Source organism: Equus caballus, chromosome 22, assembly GCF_041296265.1.
Source record: "Equus caballus isolate H_3958 breed thoroughbred chromosome 22, TB-T2T, whole genome shotgun sequence".
Taxonomy (NCBI): Eukaryota; Metazoa; Chordata; class Mammalia; order Perissodactyla; family Equidae; genus Equus; species Equus caballus.
Genome location: NC_091705.1, coordinates 36786724 through 36803678, shown reverse-complemented (window position 1 = coordinate 36803678; position 16955 = coordinate 36786724). Strand labels below are relative to the sequence as shown.

Sequence of the window (16955 nt, the reverse complement as noted above, 5' to 3'; positions counted from 1 at the left end):
AATAGTCAGAGCCCTTTTCCATGAACAGGGGCCTGGGAATTTCCTTGCCCTACGCCAACAGCCCACACAGCGTGATTTCTGCTCCGTGCAGGCAGAGGCTGTTAAGGCCTCGAGAGGTGCTAAGACCCCCAGGAAGCCAGCTGAGAAAGGCTTAAAGGCAGCGAAGGTGAAGCTGATCTGTGCCCAGGTGAGGACCGGGCAGAGCTCTGGGCAGCTCCACCGAGCTTGGGCGGAATGATTCAAAATCTGCCAGCCCGGCTGGAACTGGAGAGACCCAAACTGAAAATTAGACCTTGTCACTCACGCCCAGGGCAGAGAAGGTGGAGGAAGTCAGAGAAGGTGACGGCCCCGCCTGTTCCGTGGGGCAGTGGTTTCACCCCTCTGAGGAAACACTTAATGAGATTATAGCATTGGCTTCTGCAAAGCGTATCTGCATTTGAAAAGAAAAATTTTCTCTATTCAGCTTTGCTTCCTTAGTTCTGTAATGTTTTTTCCCTCCTTCCAGAAGGCGGGATACAATTCAAATCCAATTTTCCCTTGAAGAGGTAATGAACCATAGCTAATGTTTCTCAAGTGGTTCCTACAAGCCAGGCAGTGTGCTAAGGACTGCATGAGTCTTATCTCCTTTATTCCCCTTAAGAACCCAATGAGGAAGTTATTATCTGTACTTTACGAGAAGAAAAATGAGGCACGGGGAAGTTAAGGAAACTTGACTAAGGATTCAAAGCCATTATCAACCTGAAGTTATCTGTGATTCCTCAAGACCACTCTATATTCATCCACCACCCATCCACCCTCCATCCACCCATTTACCCACCCATCGTCCATCCATCCATCCATCCACCCTCCATCCACCCATTTACCTACCCATCCGTCCATCCATCTATCCACTCATCCATCCATCCATCCATCCACCCATCCATCCACCCTCCATCCACCCATTTACCCACCCATCCGTCCATCCATCCATCCACTCATCCATCCATCCATCCATCCATCCACTCATCCATCCGTCCATCCACCCATCCATCCTCCACCCATCCATTCATCCATCCATGCATCCGTCCTCCACCCATCCATCCATTAATCTACCTACCCATCCACCCATGAATAATTTTTAAGGATCTACCATGAGCCATGCGCTGAGCTGTGTGCTTATTAGAAACAGAAATTTTAATACATACATAAGAATAAGAAATTGTCTTTGTCTTGGAGGAATTCACCATCTAGAACAACAGTTCTCAACCTTGGGTGCACAGTAAACTCATCTGGAGAGCTCTGAAAAAATCCTGTTGCCTGGCCACACTTCCGACCAATTAAGTAAGAATTTATGGGGGTGGGATCTGGACATTAGCATTTTATTAACAATTTCAAAAACTTCCTAGGAGATGCGCATCCAGATTTAAAACCAGTGCTGGAGCCTGATTCTCAAAGTGTGGTCCCTGGACCAGCTGCATCAGCATCACCTAGGACTTGTTAGAAATGCAGATTCTTGGGCCCTGGCCCAAACTTTTACAGAATCAGAAATGCTGGGGATGGGGCCCTGCAATCTGAGTGCTAACAAAACTCCCAAGGTGATTCGGATGCACAGGAGAACCTGAGGACCACTGAGCTAGCATCTCGTTACTCGGAGTGGCTGGTGGACCAGAAGCATCGGCATCGCCTGGGAGCTTGTTAGAAATGCAGACTCTCAGGCTGGATCGGAATATGCAATTTAAGGTCCCCAGGTCATTCTACGCGCATTGAAGAGGGAGAGACACACAGCTAACCTCTCCTGAGAGTGTTCTAAGCGTTGAGCATCTGCAAAGCTTTTGACATCACCACCCTGAAGCCTTCCCAGCCGCCGGCCCACATGCAGGTCCATCTCCATCACACTCCTGCTTCATTTCTTCACAGAAATGACCACGATCTATAATCCCTTATTTGTTAAAAAATTCAGTACCTGCCTCTTCCACTAGAACCTAGGCTGTGGGAGGGGGGCTTGTCTGTCTTGTTCCCCATTACAACCCTGGCACCTGCACCAGGGCCTGGCCCACAGCAGGCACTCGTGAACTATTTGCTGAACAAACACACAGAGCAAACATAATCTGCATTGTCTAGATGAGGAGATTGAGGCTCAGAGAGGCATAGGAATTTTCCCAGGTTCACACAGTGAGCCAGTGACAAGGCTGGGAGACACACGTGGCCAGGCTGAGCCCACACTCTGTAGGATGTCATGTGCAGTGACCATGGGGAGATGCAAAAAGTGCTGGTGGGAGCAGAATGACCATCAGGATGCCAAGTCCCTGAAGGCGGGCAGTGGGCGGGCTTGTTTCTCTGCTGAATTCTCAGTGCCTCGTACACAACAGGTGCTTTGAATAATCTGTTGGCTGCCTGATTGGAGAAATGACGGGATGAACGAGAAACCATCACCTCTCTCTGTGGAGGGGCTCAGGGAGTTTCACAAGCAGGCAGAGGTGATGCTGGATATGGGGGGGGGGGTCGTAAGGCAGAAGGGAAGGGGAAGAGAGTCCTCCGATGCCGCCCTCCCACCCCTCAGCAACTTCTCTAGAGAGACAGTGCACATCTTCACACAGCAGCTCGCATGACGATACCCGGCAGCACCGCTTGTAAGACCAAAAAATTAACAATAACCTCAGTGTTCATCCGCAGGGAGATGACAAAACGAACAGGGGCACAGCCATTCTCTGGTACATGATTCAGTTAAAAAAAAAGAAGTGGATCATTACTTAATGTATCTTGAAGTGAACAAAGCGAGTTATGGAAAATATGTTGGGCAGGATGGCTTTCGTGCCTCAAAATTTTTTCCAGCAATACTACGATGTCTATAGTTAATACACATTTATAAATATATATTGACATAAATATACATACACAAATTATATAAATATACACTCACACATATGTAATTGCATAGAGAAAGGTCTTCATAAGACGCACACAAAACACGGTAACAGTGGTTACTTCCAGGGAGGGAGGAAAAGACGAAGATTGGTGGATGCGGCAAAGGAGAATGGACTTAACCTTTCGAATCTTTATGAGCATCGTGTATTTATGTACTACCTGGTGGCTAGAAATGGATCTTTCACAGAAAAAAAAGAGGAAAGGAAGGGCTGTTCAGGCAGTGGCAGGGACAGCACGTGCAAAGGCCGTAAGGTGTGAAACTACACTAGGCTCCGGGAGGGTGGCGCTCATTCAATGGCTCAGTCTTCTGGGCTTGCAGACTGCTTTGTCTTCTGTGCCCATTCATTCCACAAGTCGTTCTTAAGCACCTACTACGTGCTTAAGTACCCCCTGCTCCCAGATGAGGAGGCAACTTTGGAACTTTGGATGCAAAGAGCTTGCCTTCTCACGGGGGAGACAGACAGACAACAAGGGAGCCAACATGTGACTTCTGAGGAGGGCAGGAATATGAAGAAAATGAAACAGGACACGGGACAGCCTGGCTGGGTGTTCTGAGGGCTCTGCAGGCTCTCAAACCCTCCCATGGCTCCCATCTCTCTCGGGGTAGAAGTCAAAGTCCTTCCAGGGCCTCACAAACTCTGGCATGGTCTGACCCTCGTTCTCTCTCTGACCTCATCTGCCCCATTGTCCCCTTTCTCCTTGGGGCCAACCACACCAGCTTCCTTATTGCTCCTCAAGTGCTCTGGGAACACTGCTGCCTCAGGGCCTTTGCACTTGCTGTTTCCTTTGCTCATAAGGTTCTTCTTCCATGTTGCATCAAGTGCCCTCCCTCATCTCTTTCAGGTCTTTGCTCAAGTGTAATCTTCGCAGTGACACCTTTCCTAGCTACCCTAATGGAACAGGGCAACCCACTTCCCTGCATTCCTCGTCCTCCTTCCTAATGTCCCCCCCGCCCCCACAGTATGTATCTTCATCCAACACACTATCTATTCTGCTTATTTACTGTTATTATCAGCCTCTTGCCCCACCAGCAACCTAGCACAGGCTCCTGGAGGGCAGGGGTTTTTGTGTTGTCTTTCTAGTATGTGAAACAATGCTGGGCATGTGGCTGAATAAACGTTTGCTAAACGAATGAATCAATGAACCGTTACTTTTGCCAGGAAAGACCTCTGTGATGAGAACTGAGGAGTGAGGGGATAGTCCTGCAGAGCCTGGGGGAGCCTGGTCCAGGCGGAGGGTACAGCAAGGGCAAAGGCCCTGAGGGCCGAACCACGCTTGTGAGTGAGAGCAGAGGAAACAAGGCCAGGGGCCGGGCCCCGTGAGCTGAGGGCACAGGGGAGACGAGTCCGAGAGGCTGGCGGGGACGGACAAGCAGACCCTGCCGGCCAGAGGGAGGAATTCAGATCGTATTCTATACTTTTTTAAAACACTAAGTCCTCTCCACGTTTTAACTCCCTTCATCCTCACATCAGCTCTATGAGGTTGGTGGGATAACTATTCCCATTTAATAGATGAGGCCAATGAACCCCAAAGAGGTTAGGCCATAAGGCCAGGGACCAACGACTGGTAAGAGGCAGAGCTGGACTCAACAGGAGCCACTGGGGGCTTCTGGGTCCACGTTCCCCCCAGAGTCGCCCTGAGTGGCGCAGGCCCTGTGGCTCGGTCTCCCTGGGGTCCTCCTTGGAGCTGGGTGCTGCGGTCACTCAACAACGACCCTGTAACAGAAGGAAGGGCCCAGAAGGAGGGAGATCAAGAGGCCTGGCAGGAAGGGAAGCCGAGCCTGGCACTCGAGGCCACAGCTGGGGTGGAATGTCCCCTGCAGAGTCCCGGAGCCCACACCCCACTGGAGAGAAAGGAAAGTGTGTGTGTGCGAGGTGACCCTGCCGGCCTGGCCCACTCTGAATTTGGGAGCCACCTCTCTCTGCCCCATCGCTCCTACCCCAAGCCGTCGCCTTGGCACCAGCTTGCTCCAGGGCAACAGAAAGGGTGCAGACAGCTCCCAGTCACAAAATAGGAGAGAAACAGTGTGCCTGTGGGTGCCATCACTGTGAGGACAGACATCAGGGCTGTGGACACTCTTAAGAGCTTGGCAGAAAGTGATGCTGAGTTGAGAGAGGGAGATGAGACTCTGGGGCCCGAGGGCCGGGGGCTGATTCCTGGCCCTGCTGTGAGCTGTGCAGCTTGAGGCTGGTCACTTAACTCCCCTGTGCCTCTACTTTCACATCTGCAGAAGGCGCTCCTGCCCTAACAGGAGTGTAATAATTGAAGGAGAAACAGTCCACGACTGACTAGGAGAACAGACTTTGGAGTCAGACTACCTAGGTTCAAATTTTGACGATCACTTAACTGTGTCACCTCGATCGAGCCACTTAACCTCTCTGTGCCTCAGTTTTCTCATCTGTAAAATGAGGTTAATATCACTAGCCACTTCTCAGAGTTGCGGGGAGTGAATGAGTTACTACATTATTGCTCTGCACACAGCAAGTGCCAATTGTTTGCTCGGATGATGACGGAGGAAGAGGAGGAGGATTAACCTACATTCTATTGCTCTGAACAGGACCTGGTACTAAGTATGTGCTCACATAAGTTAAAGACAAGAGGCAGGGACTCATCTGAAAGGCGGTGCCTCTCGGTGTCCACCAGCGGCAGCCAGGTGGGAATGCGGGCCCAGCGTTGCCAAAGCATTCGGCATTTCAAGAGAAATCCAGATTTTTATGAGAACTCGCCCGATTTTTACACCTTTTTTTTTAAAGATTTTTTTTTTTATTTCTTTCCTTTTTCTCCCCAAAGACCCCCAGTACACAGTTGTATATTCTTAGTTGTGGGTCTTTCTAGTTGTGGCATGTGGAACGCCGCCTCAGCGTGGCTCAATGAGCAGTGCCATGTCCGTGCCCAGGATTTGAACTGAAGAAACACTGGGCCGCCTGCAGCGGAGGGTGCGAACTTAACCACTCGGCCACGGGGCCAGCTCCTTACAAGGTCACTTTTATTTAAAACACAGTGTGAACCAAACACAGGCATGCCTGAGGGTCAGACTTGGCTAGGAGCTGGGGGTCTGCAACTGCGGTTTTGAATTCACTGTGGTTATCTGATTCAGGGGAGAAGGACAATGGAATAATAAACTCAACTAGCGCGCCATGCCCCCAGGTGTGAGGGACTTTACACACAGCATGTCATTCAATCGTTGCCGTAAACACCCTATGCCCCCATTGGACAGGTGACAAAACCGAGGCTCAGAAAGGTTCAAGAATTTGCCCAAGACCATTTGGCTGGGAGGCTGTGGGGCCGGGATTCAGAGTCCGCCCTTCCTCACTCCACAGTCCATGCCTTTTCCTATCTCTTCTGGCTCTGAAAGGAAGCCAGCCTCCAGGTGACGTGTGCCTCTACTCAGAAAGAAAAGGATGACTTTGAACACAGCTCAGTGAATTTGTTCAAACTCTCAAAGAGCCTGGGGTGGTTTACAGGGATGCTGCAAAGGGCCAGGAAGAACGAGGGCATGTTCTCTGCCGTGTGGGTTTGGCCTGAGGGAGCCCAGACCCTCCTGGCTCTTCCAGCTTCATCACCAGCATGCAAGGGAAACCTCACAGTCTTGGGGACAGCACTAATTACTCCTGGAGCCCTGGAGTTGCTTAAAGCCACTTCCTTGGGCTGTTATAGTCGACTAGACACACGTCTCTCTGCTTTTCCACGACAGTTACGCAGTATTTGTGCCCCTGAGCTGGCGTCAAACACAGACAGTGAAGGAGAGACAGCCGAGGGTTCCAGAACATCAGCAGCAAATCCCAAAGCCGGTTAAAGAAAGGGTTAAGCCCGAGGGTTAAACATAATAGCTTAAATGCCTTTTGTTAACTCCAGCTCTCCCAGGAAGGCTGACAGATCCCAAACAGAGCTAACAATAGCTGGAATTGTTCTGGCGAAAACTAGTCCGGCTGCATCATTTGCCAATAATTTTTTAAACAGCTTAACTCTCCTCTGCTTCCTTGACTCCAACCCGACCTGAAAGCAAAGAGCAGAGGAGTTCTCGTCCCAGCGTCAAAACCCCGTAAACAAGACGCCTGCTTGGAGGCGGTGCTGGCCGGACGGAGCTGAGAGGCTCGGAGCCGGGGGACCGCGACCCTGCGGGACACGCCCAGGGCCGGGCCTGGAACACACCCGAAACTGACTAGGGGCGGCAGGTGTCGGCATTTCTGGAAACTGGAGACCAAGGCAGGAAGCTCAGAACACAGACTAGCACACTTTTCCCTCTAATGACTAGACAAAAATTGTCAGCTACGTATGCCCAAGTTTCGGTCCAGTGGCAACGCTCTAAACAGCAGCAGGAGAAGCTGTCACACGGCAGTACTTCTGGAAGGACGTGTGTCTAAGGCCATCAGTCCCTTACATACTCAGCGGGGCAAGCAGGGACCACCACAGGTCCACCAAAACCCACGCCAGGAGGCCTACCTGCAGCGTCACTCAGAGTCCAGACATCGGCGTCAGCGCGGCCCAGCTTCAGTTTCCCCGCACAATCACTGTTTACGGAGAGGCTGGGTGAGATCACCAGTTCTAGCATTTCCTTGTACCTGAACAAAAACAAAGGGAAATATAATTTATTCATTAATTATGCATGCTTACTAATGATTCCTACTTCTTTCCCTAAGAGTATAAATATTAAAGCTGATTACCTAAACCCAGCCGTCTTATAAATTCTACATAATAAAAATTCACTAAACTTTTCATCAAAGGGAAATGAGGAATTAAAATGAAGGATTTGCTCCCCTCTGGAGAATAGACCCACACGATTAAAACTTTCCCCTCCTTCCTACTGTATTTTGCCATTAGAAAAATTATACTTTGGTCTCTTTCAAATGTCATCTGAAATGAGCTGGAGCAAGCCAGGGAGACCTCCTGGAAGAGGAAGGGAGAAACAGGCGGAGAGGGAATGGATGTGGATTTTCAAAAGCCAGAGGCTTGGGGAGAAGTGCGAGTCGACTGCAGTGAAGAGAGAAAAACGGACGCAGTGTGACTTGTACAGACAGACAAAGGGTCAAAAGGCGTCGGCAATATTTAACAGGTCCCTTAGGTGGCAAACCTCCACCGCCCATCATGGTGGTCCCTCCCAAGAGAGAAAACACCAGCTCCAGAATTACTCACGATTTTGACAACATGTTGACGGGGGCCAGTGAGAAGGGGGACGAGTCTCCCTGGTCTTTCTTTTTTTACTGAAAACTTTTCCAGCTCTTGCACCATGTCAGTACTTATTTCGCCAAAATTCCTACCCACCGTGGTTAGGAAACGAGGGTTCTGGTTAACACGCACAACATCACACACGGCAGTTTTCAAAGGACGAAACTACAACCAGCTGGGTTTGATGCCGACTCAAGCTGTCCTCAGGGGAAAGCTAAGTTTTCTGAGTCCACATAGCGTCGCAAGGTCATCCTCGGCAGATCTGTCACCATTGCATGAATAAAACACAACGCACTGATTGACAGTGACGTGATTATAAACTCGGATTCTGTGAAAAGATCACGGATTCGAATTCCAGTTTTGCCGCTCACTGCCTTGAGCAAGTTAGCACACTGCTCTAAACGAGAAGTCTTCTCATCTGGACCAGGGGGATGATCACAGTACCTCCCTGACAGTCAGGTGAAGACGAAAAGAGACGATATGTGTCAAGAAAAGACGTCACAGGCGGCCACCTAAATGCCCATTGGCTACCACAGGAAGAATAGCTAGGAGCAGACTGCTCACACAACGGAATACAATACAGCAGGGAAAAAGACTGAACTGGAGCGCCACACAGCATGATGGAGAGATGGCCAAACGGAGTCCCGGGCAAAGGCGCCGAGGGTGCCCAAGGTATGACACCATTTCTATGAAGTGAAAAATACACAAATCAATACTGTCTGCTGTTTGGGGATGCAGACACAAGCAACAAACGATAGCAGTATGTCTAGGAACGACAAACACCGATTTCAGAACGGCTCACTGCAGGTAAAGGGGGCTGCAGTTTGGGAAGTGGTGCCCTGGGGTTTCAACTGTGTTTGTAACGTTTTAGTTCAGGGGTTGACACAAACTACGGCCTATCCAAATCCAGCTGTCATCTGATTTTGTGCCACCCGTGAGCTAAGAATAGCTTTCACCTTTTTAAATGGTTGAAAAAAATCCTAAGAAGGATATCATTTCATGACGTGAAAATGATGTGAAAGCCAAGGTGCGGCATCCATGGAAACGTTTTCTCGGAGCGCAGCCCTGCTCACTGGTCACGGTACCGTCCCCCGTCACTTTCATACTGCATCTTCCGAGCAGAGCAGTGGGCATAGAGACCCGCAAAGCTGAAATAGTTAATATCTGGCAGGAAAAGTTTGCCAACCTCTGTTTTAGGGTATGAGGAGAAAACTGCCATATGGTTACTATACATCTTTGCATGCCTGATGCACTTAGAAATTTTTTAAAAAGACATCACTTATTCCAGGACTTGCCCACAGGAAGCGCTTTATACATACTTTATAATCTGATGGGAGAATCTCATGCAAATCAGCTTCTACCGTTTATGTCTTTACATTAGCTGATAAACGTTCGGGTCCTAAACATTCCCATGTATACGTATGTCCTGAATGCCTGTTTTCTTGTCCCTTGACTGCCATCAGGCCCTCCAGGAGAGAGGCCTAGGCGTCTCGTTCCTTTAATACATCAAAGCATTATGTGTGGAGCTCGGCAAAGAGCAGACGTCCGACCTGTCGTCTGACTGTAGGTGCCAGAAATTTACATTTTATCCAAACTCATTCCCTTCATCCTTTTGGGTGTGTACAAATAATTTAAGATTAAAAAATAAACAATGATGTAAAAAATAGCACTCGTCTCTAAATTTCCAGGTGTTATAAGTATGGGTATTTGAGGCAGCAAATTGTTAGCTAAATGACCAAATCCAGTTATAAACAACATGAATTGTTTTTTCCTCCTCCTCAGGGTTTAAAAATATTTGAAGATTTGAAGTGGTTGCCAATATTTAAAAATGAGGCAATTTCACATAAAAATCTAGATTTTCAGCTTCTCTTGAAAATGGAAAAATATTGTCACATTTCTGCATGGCAACAATCAGCTGGAGCTGAGTAGCAGCTGCCCATTTTGGTCCAGGCATATGAGCTCCAGTTTGTCACAGTCCCCACCACTCCCTAGTGCCTTACATTTGACTCTCTTTTTCCATTTGTATTTCCTCCCGGTCCCTATAGGGCTTTGCATTTGAGATCCTGGCATACGCATCATCGGAAAAGCCTGATGAGGAAAGACACAGCAATGTGGCACTTCTGGCCTCAGTCACATAGCTCATTTATTTTACTGAGTGTTGCTGTCATCCTCAAGAGCTCTTAGCACATCCAAACAGCATTTGTTGACCTAACAGCAGAGCAGGAATGTGTCTGTGAACTTTACCTCTGGGACAGAGTATTGCTACTAAAGCTTGTGGCGTATTCGTCTTACACTCTTGCCTAAGATCCCTGAAGGCCAAGCCAATGTGGAAATCATCCTTATTTCCCCCACAGTACCTGACACGGAATCCTGTTCATTCTGTCACCTGATTAACATCTGTTGGAAGATGGGAGGAAGGAAGGGATGGAGGGCAGAGGGCCTGGGACAGAGGGAGGGAGGGAGGAAATCTATAAATGAGTGATTAGCTTCTCTCAACGCGATGTTTAAAAATTCCCATTTATCCATATTTTCCACCCCATGCTAGACAATGACTCTAACATATTAAATATGTCTTTAAAAATGATACCATGTTGTTTTAATTGTTTTTTTCTTTTTGAGGAAGATTAGCCCTGAGCTAACGCCTGGTGCCAATCCTCCTCTTTTTGCTGAGGAAGACTGGCCCTGAGCTAACATCTGTGCCCATCTTCCTCTACTTTATAAGTGGGACGTCTGCCACAGCATGGCTTGCCATGTTTTCACCCGGGATCCGAACCGGTGAACCCCGGGCCACCGAAGCAGAGTGTGCGCACTTAACCGCTGCACCACGGGGCCGGTCCCTGTGTGTTTTAATTTACATGAATAGTGTTGTCCACGAGATCTCATTCTGTCTATTACACTTCTTTTTTCAGCTTGTACTCTGATTTTAAAATGCATACATATTGATGGCTGGTTATCTAGCTGATAGCTAGGATTCCATGTGCACTGCCCCAGTGATGACGGCTAGGAAGCCTTTATCTCTCAGCCTCTATAAACAATGCTGCAACGAACATCTTCATTAAAAAAATATATATATAATTTATGTATATCCATATACATGTGTGCACACACACATATATTCTTAAAATTCTTAAGTAATTCTTAAAATTATCCTTACAATTATTCTATTGGAGGAGGAGGGTTTCTGTGTCGCTGGTGTGCGTGATCTGAACCCGATCAAGTACTAGCACGCTGGCCTCTGTTAACCCCGTGCTAACCTAGAATCCCACCACAAGTACGGAAGCGTCTAGTTTCCTGAGTTCTTGCTAACACTGGGCATTGCCCAGCTTTCTAATTTTGCCGAACTGATGGATGGAAAATGATATCTCATGGCTGTTTTAATTTGCATTTCTATGATTACTAGTGAGTTCGAACATATACTCACATAATGGTGGGGCATGAGTTTCTGGGAACTATTTATATTTTTTATCTTTGCCCATTTTTCTACTGGGTTTTCTTTTGTTTTCCTTCTTCTTGTCTTGTTCGTTTGCTGGAGTGCCTTGTAGAGTCCAGGCAGCAGTTCACTGTTGGTTTTAGATGCTTTAAATTTCTTTTCTTAATCTTTCATTTGTCTCTTCTCTTTATTTATGGTATTTTATAGAACAAAAAATTCTTACATATTTGCCCCATAATCTCCTTTTTTCTAGGTGTAAAAATTCTTTCCCTAACCCTGGGATATTAAAATTTGTCTACATTTTAAGCTACTGACTTGGAATTTTACATTTCAGATTTATCTTTAATTCATCTGAAGTCTTCCTTTTAAGATGGTTTAAAGTTCCATTTTTCTCCAATATTGGAGAAAATGCAAATAAGCCATTTTTCCTAATATGTATTAAACTCTCCAACCGAATTCACCTCCCAGCTGTGATGGGGTAGTTTGTGTTTTTTGTTCAATCTCACTTTCACAATAAGAAATACAAGCTACAACCCATTGTTTCAAGGCATTGGAGGGCAACCAAGGCAGGGCTTGAGGGCCCAAGATCCCGGAGAGATGAGACATGGACTGAGTTCAGCCGGACCTCTCCTACTTTTCCCCTCAAGACATTGCCGATTTATAAGCACAGAAGAAACAAAAGAACAGCTTAGAGTGTTCCAGTCTCACTGGGCTGGGGGGGACAAAAACTGGAGTTCAGAGCTACTCAGGCAGCTAGGACCCAAAGAACAAATGCCCTAGAGATGCGAGAACCACGGAGAAGGGAGCATCTGTTGATGGTTACGAGCTTCAAGCCATGTGCTGATTCCTAAGTGGAGTGGGGAGAGAGTCGGAGAAGCCAGGCAGAAGGGGCAGCTAAGAAGGCAGGAAACCAAGCAGAGCTTTTGGCAAGTACCTTCTCCCCGTACCAGGGAGGCAGAAAGTGGAGTTCACGGCCCATCAAGGATGAGGATCCTTGGTAAACACAGCAGGCTTCTAACCTGAAAGGCCAATCCCTTGGAGCAAGGGCAAACCAAACAGGTCCTGTCTTGAGTCACCTGAATCCATCACTGGATCAGTGTGGTCTGCCTCTACTCTTACCACCTGCCAGAAGAAAAGCTACTTTTCTTTTGGGGAAGATGTCCTCTTCCAGAGTTCCCACAATTTTTCACACACAATGTTGAGCATTTAATAAAAAATTACCAGGCATGCAAGGAAAGAAGATGAAATGATCAAAAACCAAGACAAAAACCAAAGTCATATAAGATGCAGACACTGGAGTTACCAAACTTGGCATTCCCAGTAACCTTGATAACATGATCAAGAAAATAGATTTAGGACGGAGGATGCTACTAAAGAAAGAATTTCCCTGAGCTAACATCTGTTGCTAATCTTCCTCTCTCTTTCTTTTTTTTTCCTCTCCAAAGCCCCAGTACATAGTTGTGTATGCTAGTTGTAAGTCCTTCTAGTTCTTCTGTGTGAGCCGCCACCACAGCATGGTTACTGACAGATGAGTGGTATGGAACCGGACCAGGGCTGCTGAAATGTAGCATGCTGAACTTGAACCACCAGGCCATCAGCGCTGGCTCAAGAACTCGAATCTTTAAAAAATAAATGGAAATTCTAAAACTGAAAAATACAACAATTGAAATTTAGAACTCAATAGAGGAGTTGGACCACAGATGGGACACAGCAGAAGGAAAGATTAATGAACTGGAAGATAAGTCAGTAGACAAATTTCAGAAAGAAGCTGGGAAACAGGTTTAAAAAAAGCATAAAAGAAATATGGGACATGGAGAAAAGGTCTAACATACATGTCACAGGGGCCACAGAAGGAGAGGAGAGAGAGAACAAGTCATAAACAACATGTAATGAGAAACTGATAGAAAATCTTCCAAGACTGATGAAAGACATCTAGCCAATGGAATCAAGAAGTTCTGTGAGCCAGAAGCAGGATAAATACAGAGAAAAACACTCCTGGGCATATCACAGTCAAACGGTACACTCCGCTTAACAGACAAATTCTCTTTAAAGAAGGAATAATACAACTTCTCAAAAGAAATGATGGAAACTAGAAAACAACGGAATTTCATCTGTCAATGGAGAATTCTGTGCCAGCAAAAAGCTCCAAAAATGAAGACAAAAATGAAACAAACCAAAATTAAGATTATTGCCACCAGCAGACCTGCACGACAAAAGAAATGCTCTGGAAGCATGAAATTCAGCAAGGAATGGAGAGCAACACAAGAGATAAATGAAGTTAATATATTCTAAGGACTTTGCATTTTCCTGGAAGAGATACAAGTACCAATTTATAGTAAACTTTAAGATTTACCAAGGATGCATGTTATGATCTTTAGGACAACTACTTAGAGAATAATAGTGAAAATGTATACCAACGAGATAACAGAGGAGAAAATAGAATAATAGAAACAATAATTCAAAAGAAGGCAAGAAAGTAGAGAAAAAGAAACAAAGAAGAGATGGAACAAACAGAAAAAAACCTAAAATGATAGATTTAAACTCAAATTTATCAATAATTATGTTAAATATAAACATTTAATGTATCTTTACATTACATTACAATTAGTACATTAAATAGAAACAGAATATTCTAATACTCCCATCAAAAGACAAAGATTACAAGACTGGATTAAAAAGCTAACTACATGTTTATTACATGAGATTCCTTTTAAAGAAAAAGACACTCAAAGATTTAAAGCAAAATACCGGAAACATCCATATGATGTAAACAGCAAATCAAAGAAGGCTGACACAATTTCAAGTGCACTTGGAAATAAAAACTATTACTAGAGATTTAGACGAACATATAGTAATGAAAAAAGAATCAATCCACCAAGATGTGACAATTAAAAATTTGCCCTTCCGCAAGTTAATTTGCATGGTCTTGACTCCGAAAAGGAATACAGACATATATAATAGACTGAGTCTAGGTCTCTGTTAGGCAAGGCAAGATCTAAAATTCAAACACACCTATAGCAATGCCAACACAGCATCGTTTGGAGGCAAATAAGTGAATATTGCTAATAAAGCCAAAGCAACAGAAACGTTGGTCACAAAGTAAACAGGACCCCGACTTAAGAACCTGACAGCTGTTCTTGTCCCGCTGCCAGCTACAGCTTCCAGGCACCGCTACCTTCCAGGAGCAAACGACGGATCACAAAGTCTAGCAGTATAAACAGTTTAAGGCAGCTCAGAGTGTGAAAAATCCTCCCAAAAACTCTAATCTCAGCTCCCATCTCCCAAGCACCCATCACGTGCCGGGCAACTTCCCCGACCGCTTTTGCAGTATCTTCTCTACTTCTCTCAACTGCTCTGGGAGAGACCATTATCGCCCTCTACTTCCCAACAGGCCGACTAAACGCAGATTTGGGTCTGAGCAAACCAAAGGCACCAGGGACACATTCATCACTCCTGTCTGGTGACCCTTACCCTGTTCCGCCATGAGGCTCTAAAAAGCAGCCCTTTAGATTTCAGCACGCGCTGAGTTCCGTCTGTATTTAGGGTCATCTGGCTTTGTTATTGAATGACACGGGGCAGCGGAGGGGCAAAGCTGATCTCTCTGGTGTTTTGAAGCCTCTGAAGGTCTTAACCTGGCCGATTATAGTGCTCATTTTACAGATACTAGGAATAAAAACAGCTAACACTTAAAGAGCATTGACTCTGGGGCCAAGAGCTCTTGGCATCTATTGGCTCATTTAATCTTATGAAGTGGGTAGAGATAAGGAAACTGAGGCTCAGAGTGACCCGCCAGCTAGTGGTGGAAGCAGGATTCACAACCAGGTGGTCTGGCTCTGGGGTCTGTGCTCATAACCACAGCTTGCAAGGAGAACTGCGTCAGAATTTGAACCCAGGGTCCATCCAGCCGCAGTGTCTGCTAACCCACCCGGTCCGAGTCCTGGCTCTGCCATCTGCTACAGGGCTTCAAACCCCAGCTACGTGTCTTATCAGCCGTACCACCTTGGGCAAGCTATTTAACTTCTCTGAGCCTTATCCATACGGATGGAGAAAATAACAGTCCCCTCCCGGCAGGTTACCCTGCAGGTGAAGTGAGAGGCGGTGTGAGCGGGTGGGTGTTCCACACAGGGTAGCTACTGACGTGATTTGCATTCACATCGACAAAAGCTTGAAACACACAATTAGCTTCATTCCAGGTGGACCCTGGGAACTGTCAGGAGGATTATGCAGAAACCCTGGTCCTATTGTGGTCGGAGGGGCAGAGTTGAGTTCTCTTGCAATATGAGGAGGGGGGCTTCCCTCACGTTCTCCCCTTCTCCTCTCCTGGCAATTACCTGAAACAGGAGACCAGCTCATTCTCCTCGCTGGGGAGGGAAGAGAAAAAGCAGACAGTCTGAGCAGGGTCTGGGGGAGGAGGAAGACTCCGCTGCTCTTTCATGGAGGTACAGAAAGGAAGCAAAGGCATGGCATTCATTTACAACAATTCTTTTTTTCTTGCGTTGCATTGTTGCAAACCCCCGATGCCCTGCTGCTTCAGAAGCGGCCAAGAGAGCTGGAAGAAAGGGGCGTTCAAGAGCCCGGCCCTCTGGCCTTGTCCCTGGCCTGCTGCTGCCAGCGGCTTGCACCATTTGTTACCCTTGTCACCACCCCGGTCCCCGGGGACCGGGAAGCACTGGGGGAGCGCTGAGGAGCCTGAGAGATGACAGCTGGAGGGTGGGGGCGGGGGCGACTTCAAAGGCTGGGAAGGATCAAAAGCAGATGGAGGGTCCCAGGCGGGGAGCGGCTCACCTTTCCACGCCCCCGAGCGCACTGGCTACCTCGGCTGAGGAGAGTGGCCCTGCCTGCTGGATGGAGAGCACAGATGGCAGGGCCACCTCTCGGCATCTTTCAAGGGCTTAGAAACCCAAGCCTGCGACAGCCATACACACTCCTGGAAAGACAACAGCTGTGGCCCAAACCTGGCCGTCTCTGGCCGCCTCCAGCTCCCCCAGGTGATTTCCTTCAAGGTACACCTGCAAAGCGCAAGCTGGCTCTGCCCTCAGTCTCCCCACCTCGGGAGGGGGGACTTGCTCACACCCAAAGCCCGGGACCGGCCCCGCTCTTCCCTGTCCTTCGACTCTCACATCCAGTCCGTCACCAGGTGTTGCCAAGGCGGCTTCTGAAACATCCTCGGAACCCACCGGGTGCTCTCCACCTGCACGGCCATCACCCAGGGCCAAGCCTCCACCCTCTCTCCCTGGGCAACTACCACGGCCCCTGGGCCCAGCTCCCTGAGCCACGCTCGCCTCCCTGCAGTTTGTTCTCTGTAGGGTGGCCTGAGGGGCTCCCGAGAACATAAATCTGAACCTGCCCCCCTCACCTCATCCCTGCTGATAACCTCCCACTATTCTTAGAATGAAGCCAAGGCCTCTGAACACAGCCTTGATGGGGCCTCTCTCTGCTTGACTTCTCGTTCCAG

At 47.5% G+C, this 16955-nt stretch overlaps 1 protein-coding gene across 2 annotated transcripts in view; it reads right to left on the bottom strand.

The window, feature by feature from the left end:
- Positions 1–16955, bottom strand: part of EYA2 (EYA transcriptional coactivator and phosphatase 2) — a 253768-nt gene that overhangs the window by 169134 nt on the left and 67679 nt on the right. For both annotated transcript variants that reach the window (XM_023626655.2, XM_070247876.1), the window contains exon 2: positions 7348–7466. In XM_023626655.2, coding sequence (XP_023482423.2) covers positions 7348–7456 — 109 coding nt within the window. In that variant the 5' untranslated portion in view covers positions 7457–7466. The remainder of the gene's footprint in view (positions 1–7347; positions 7467–16955) is intronic.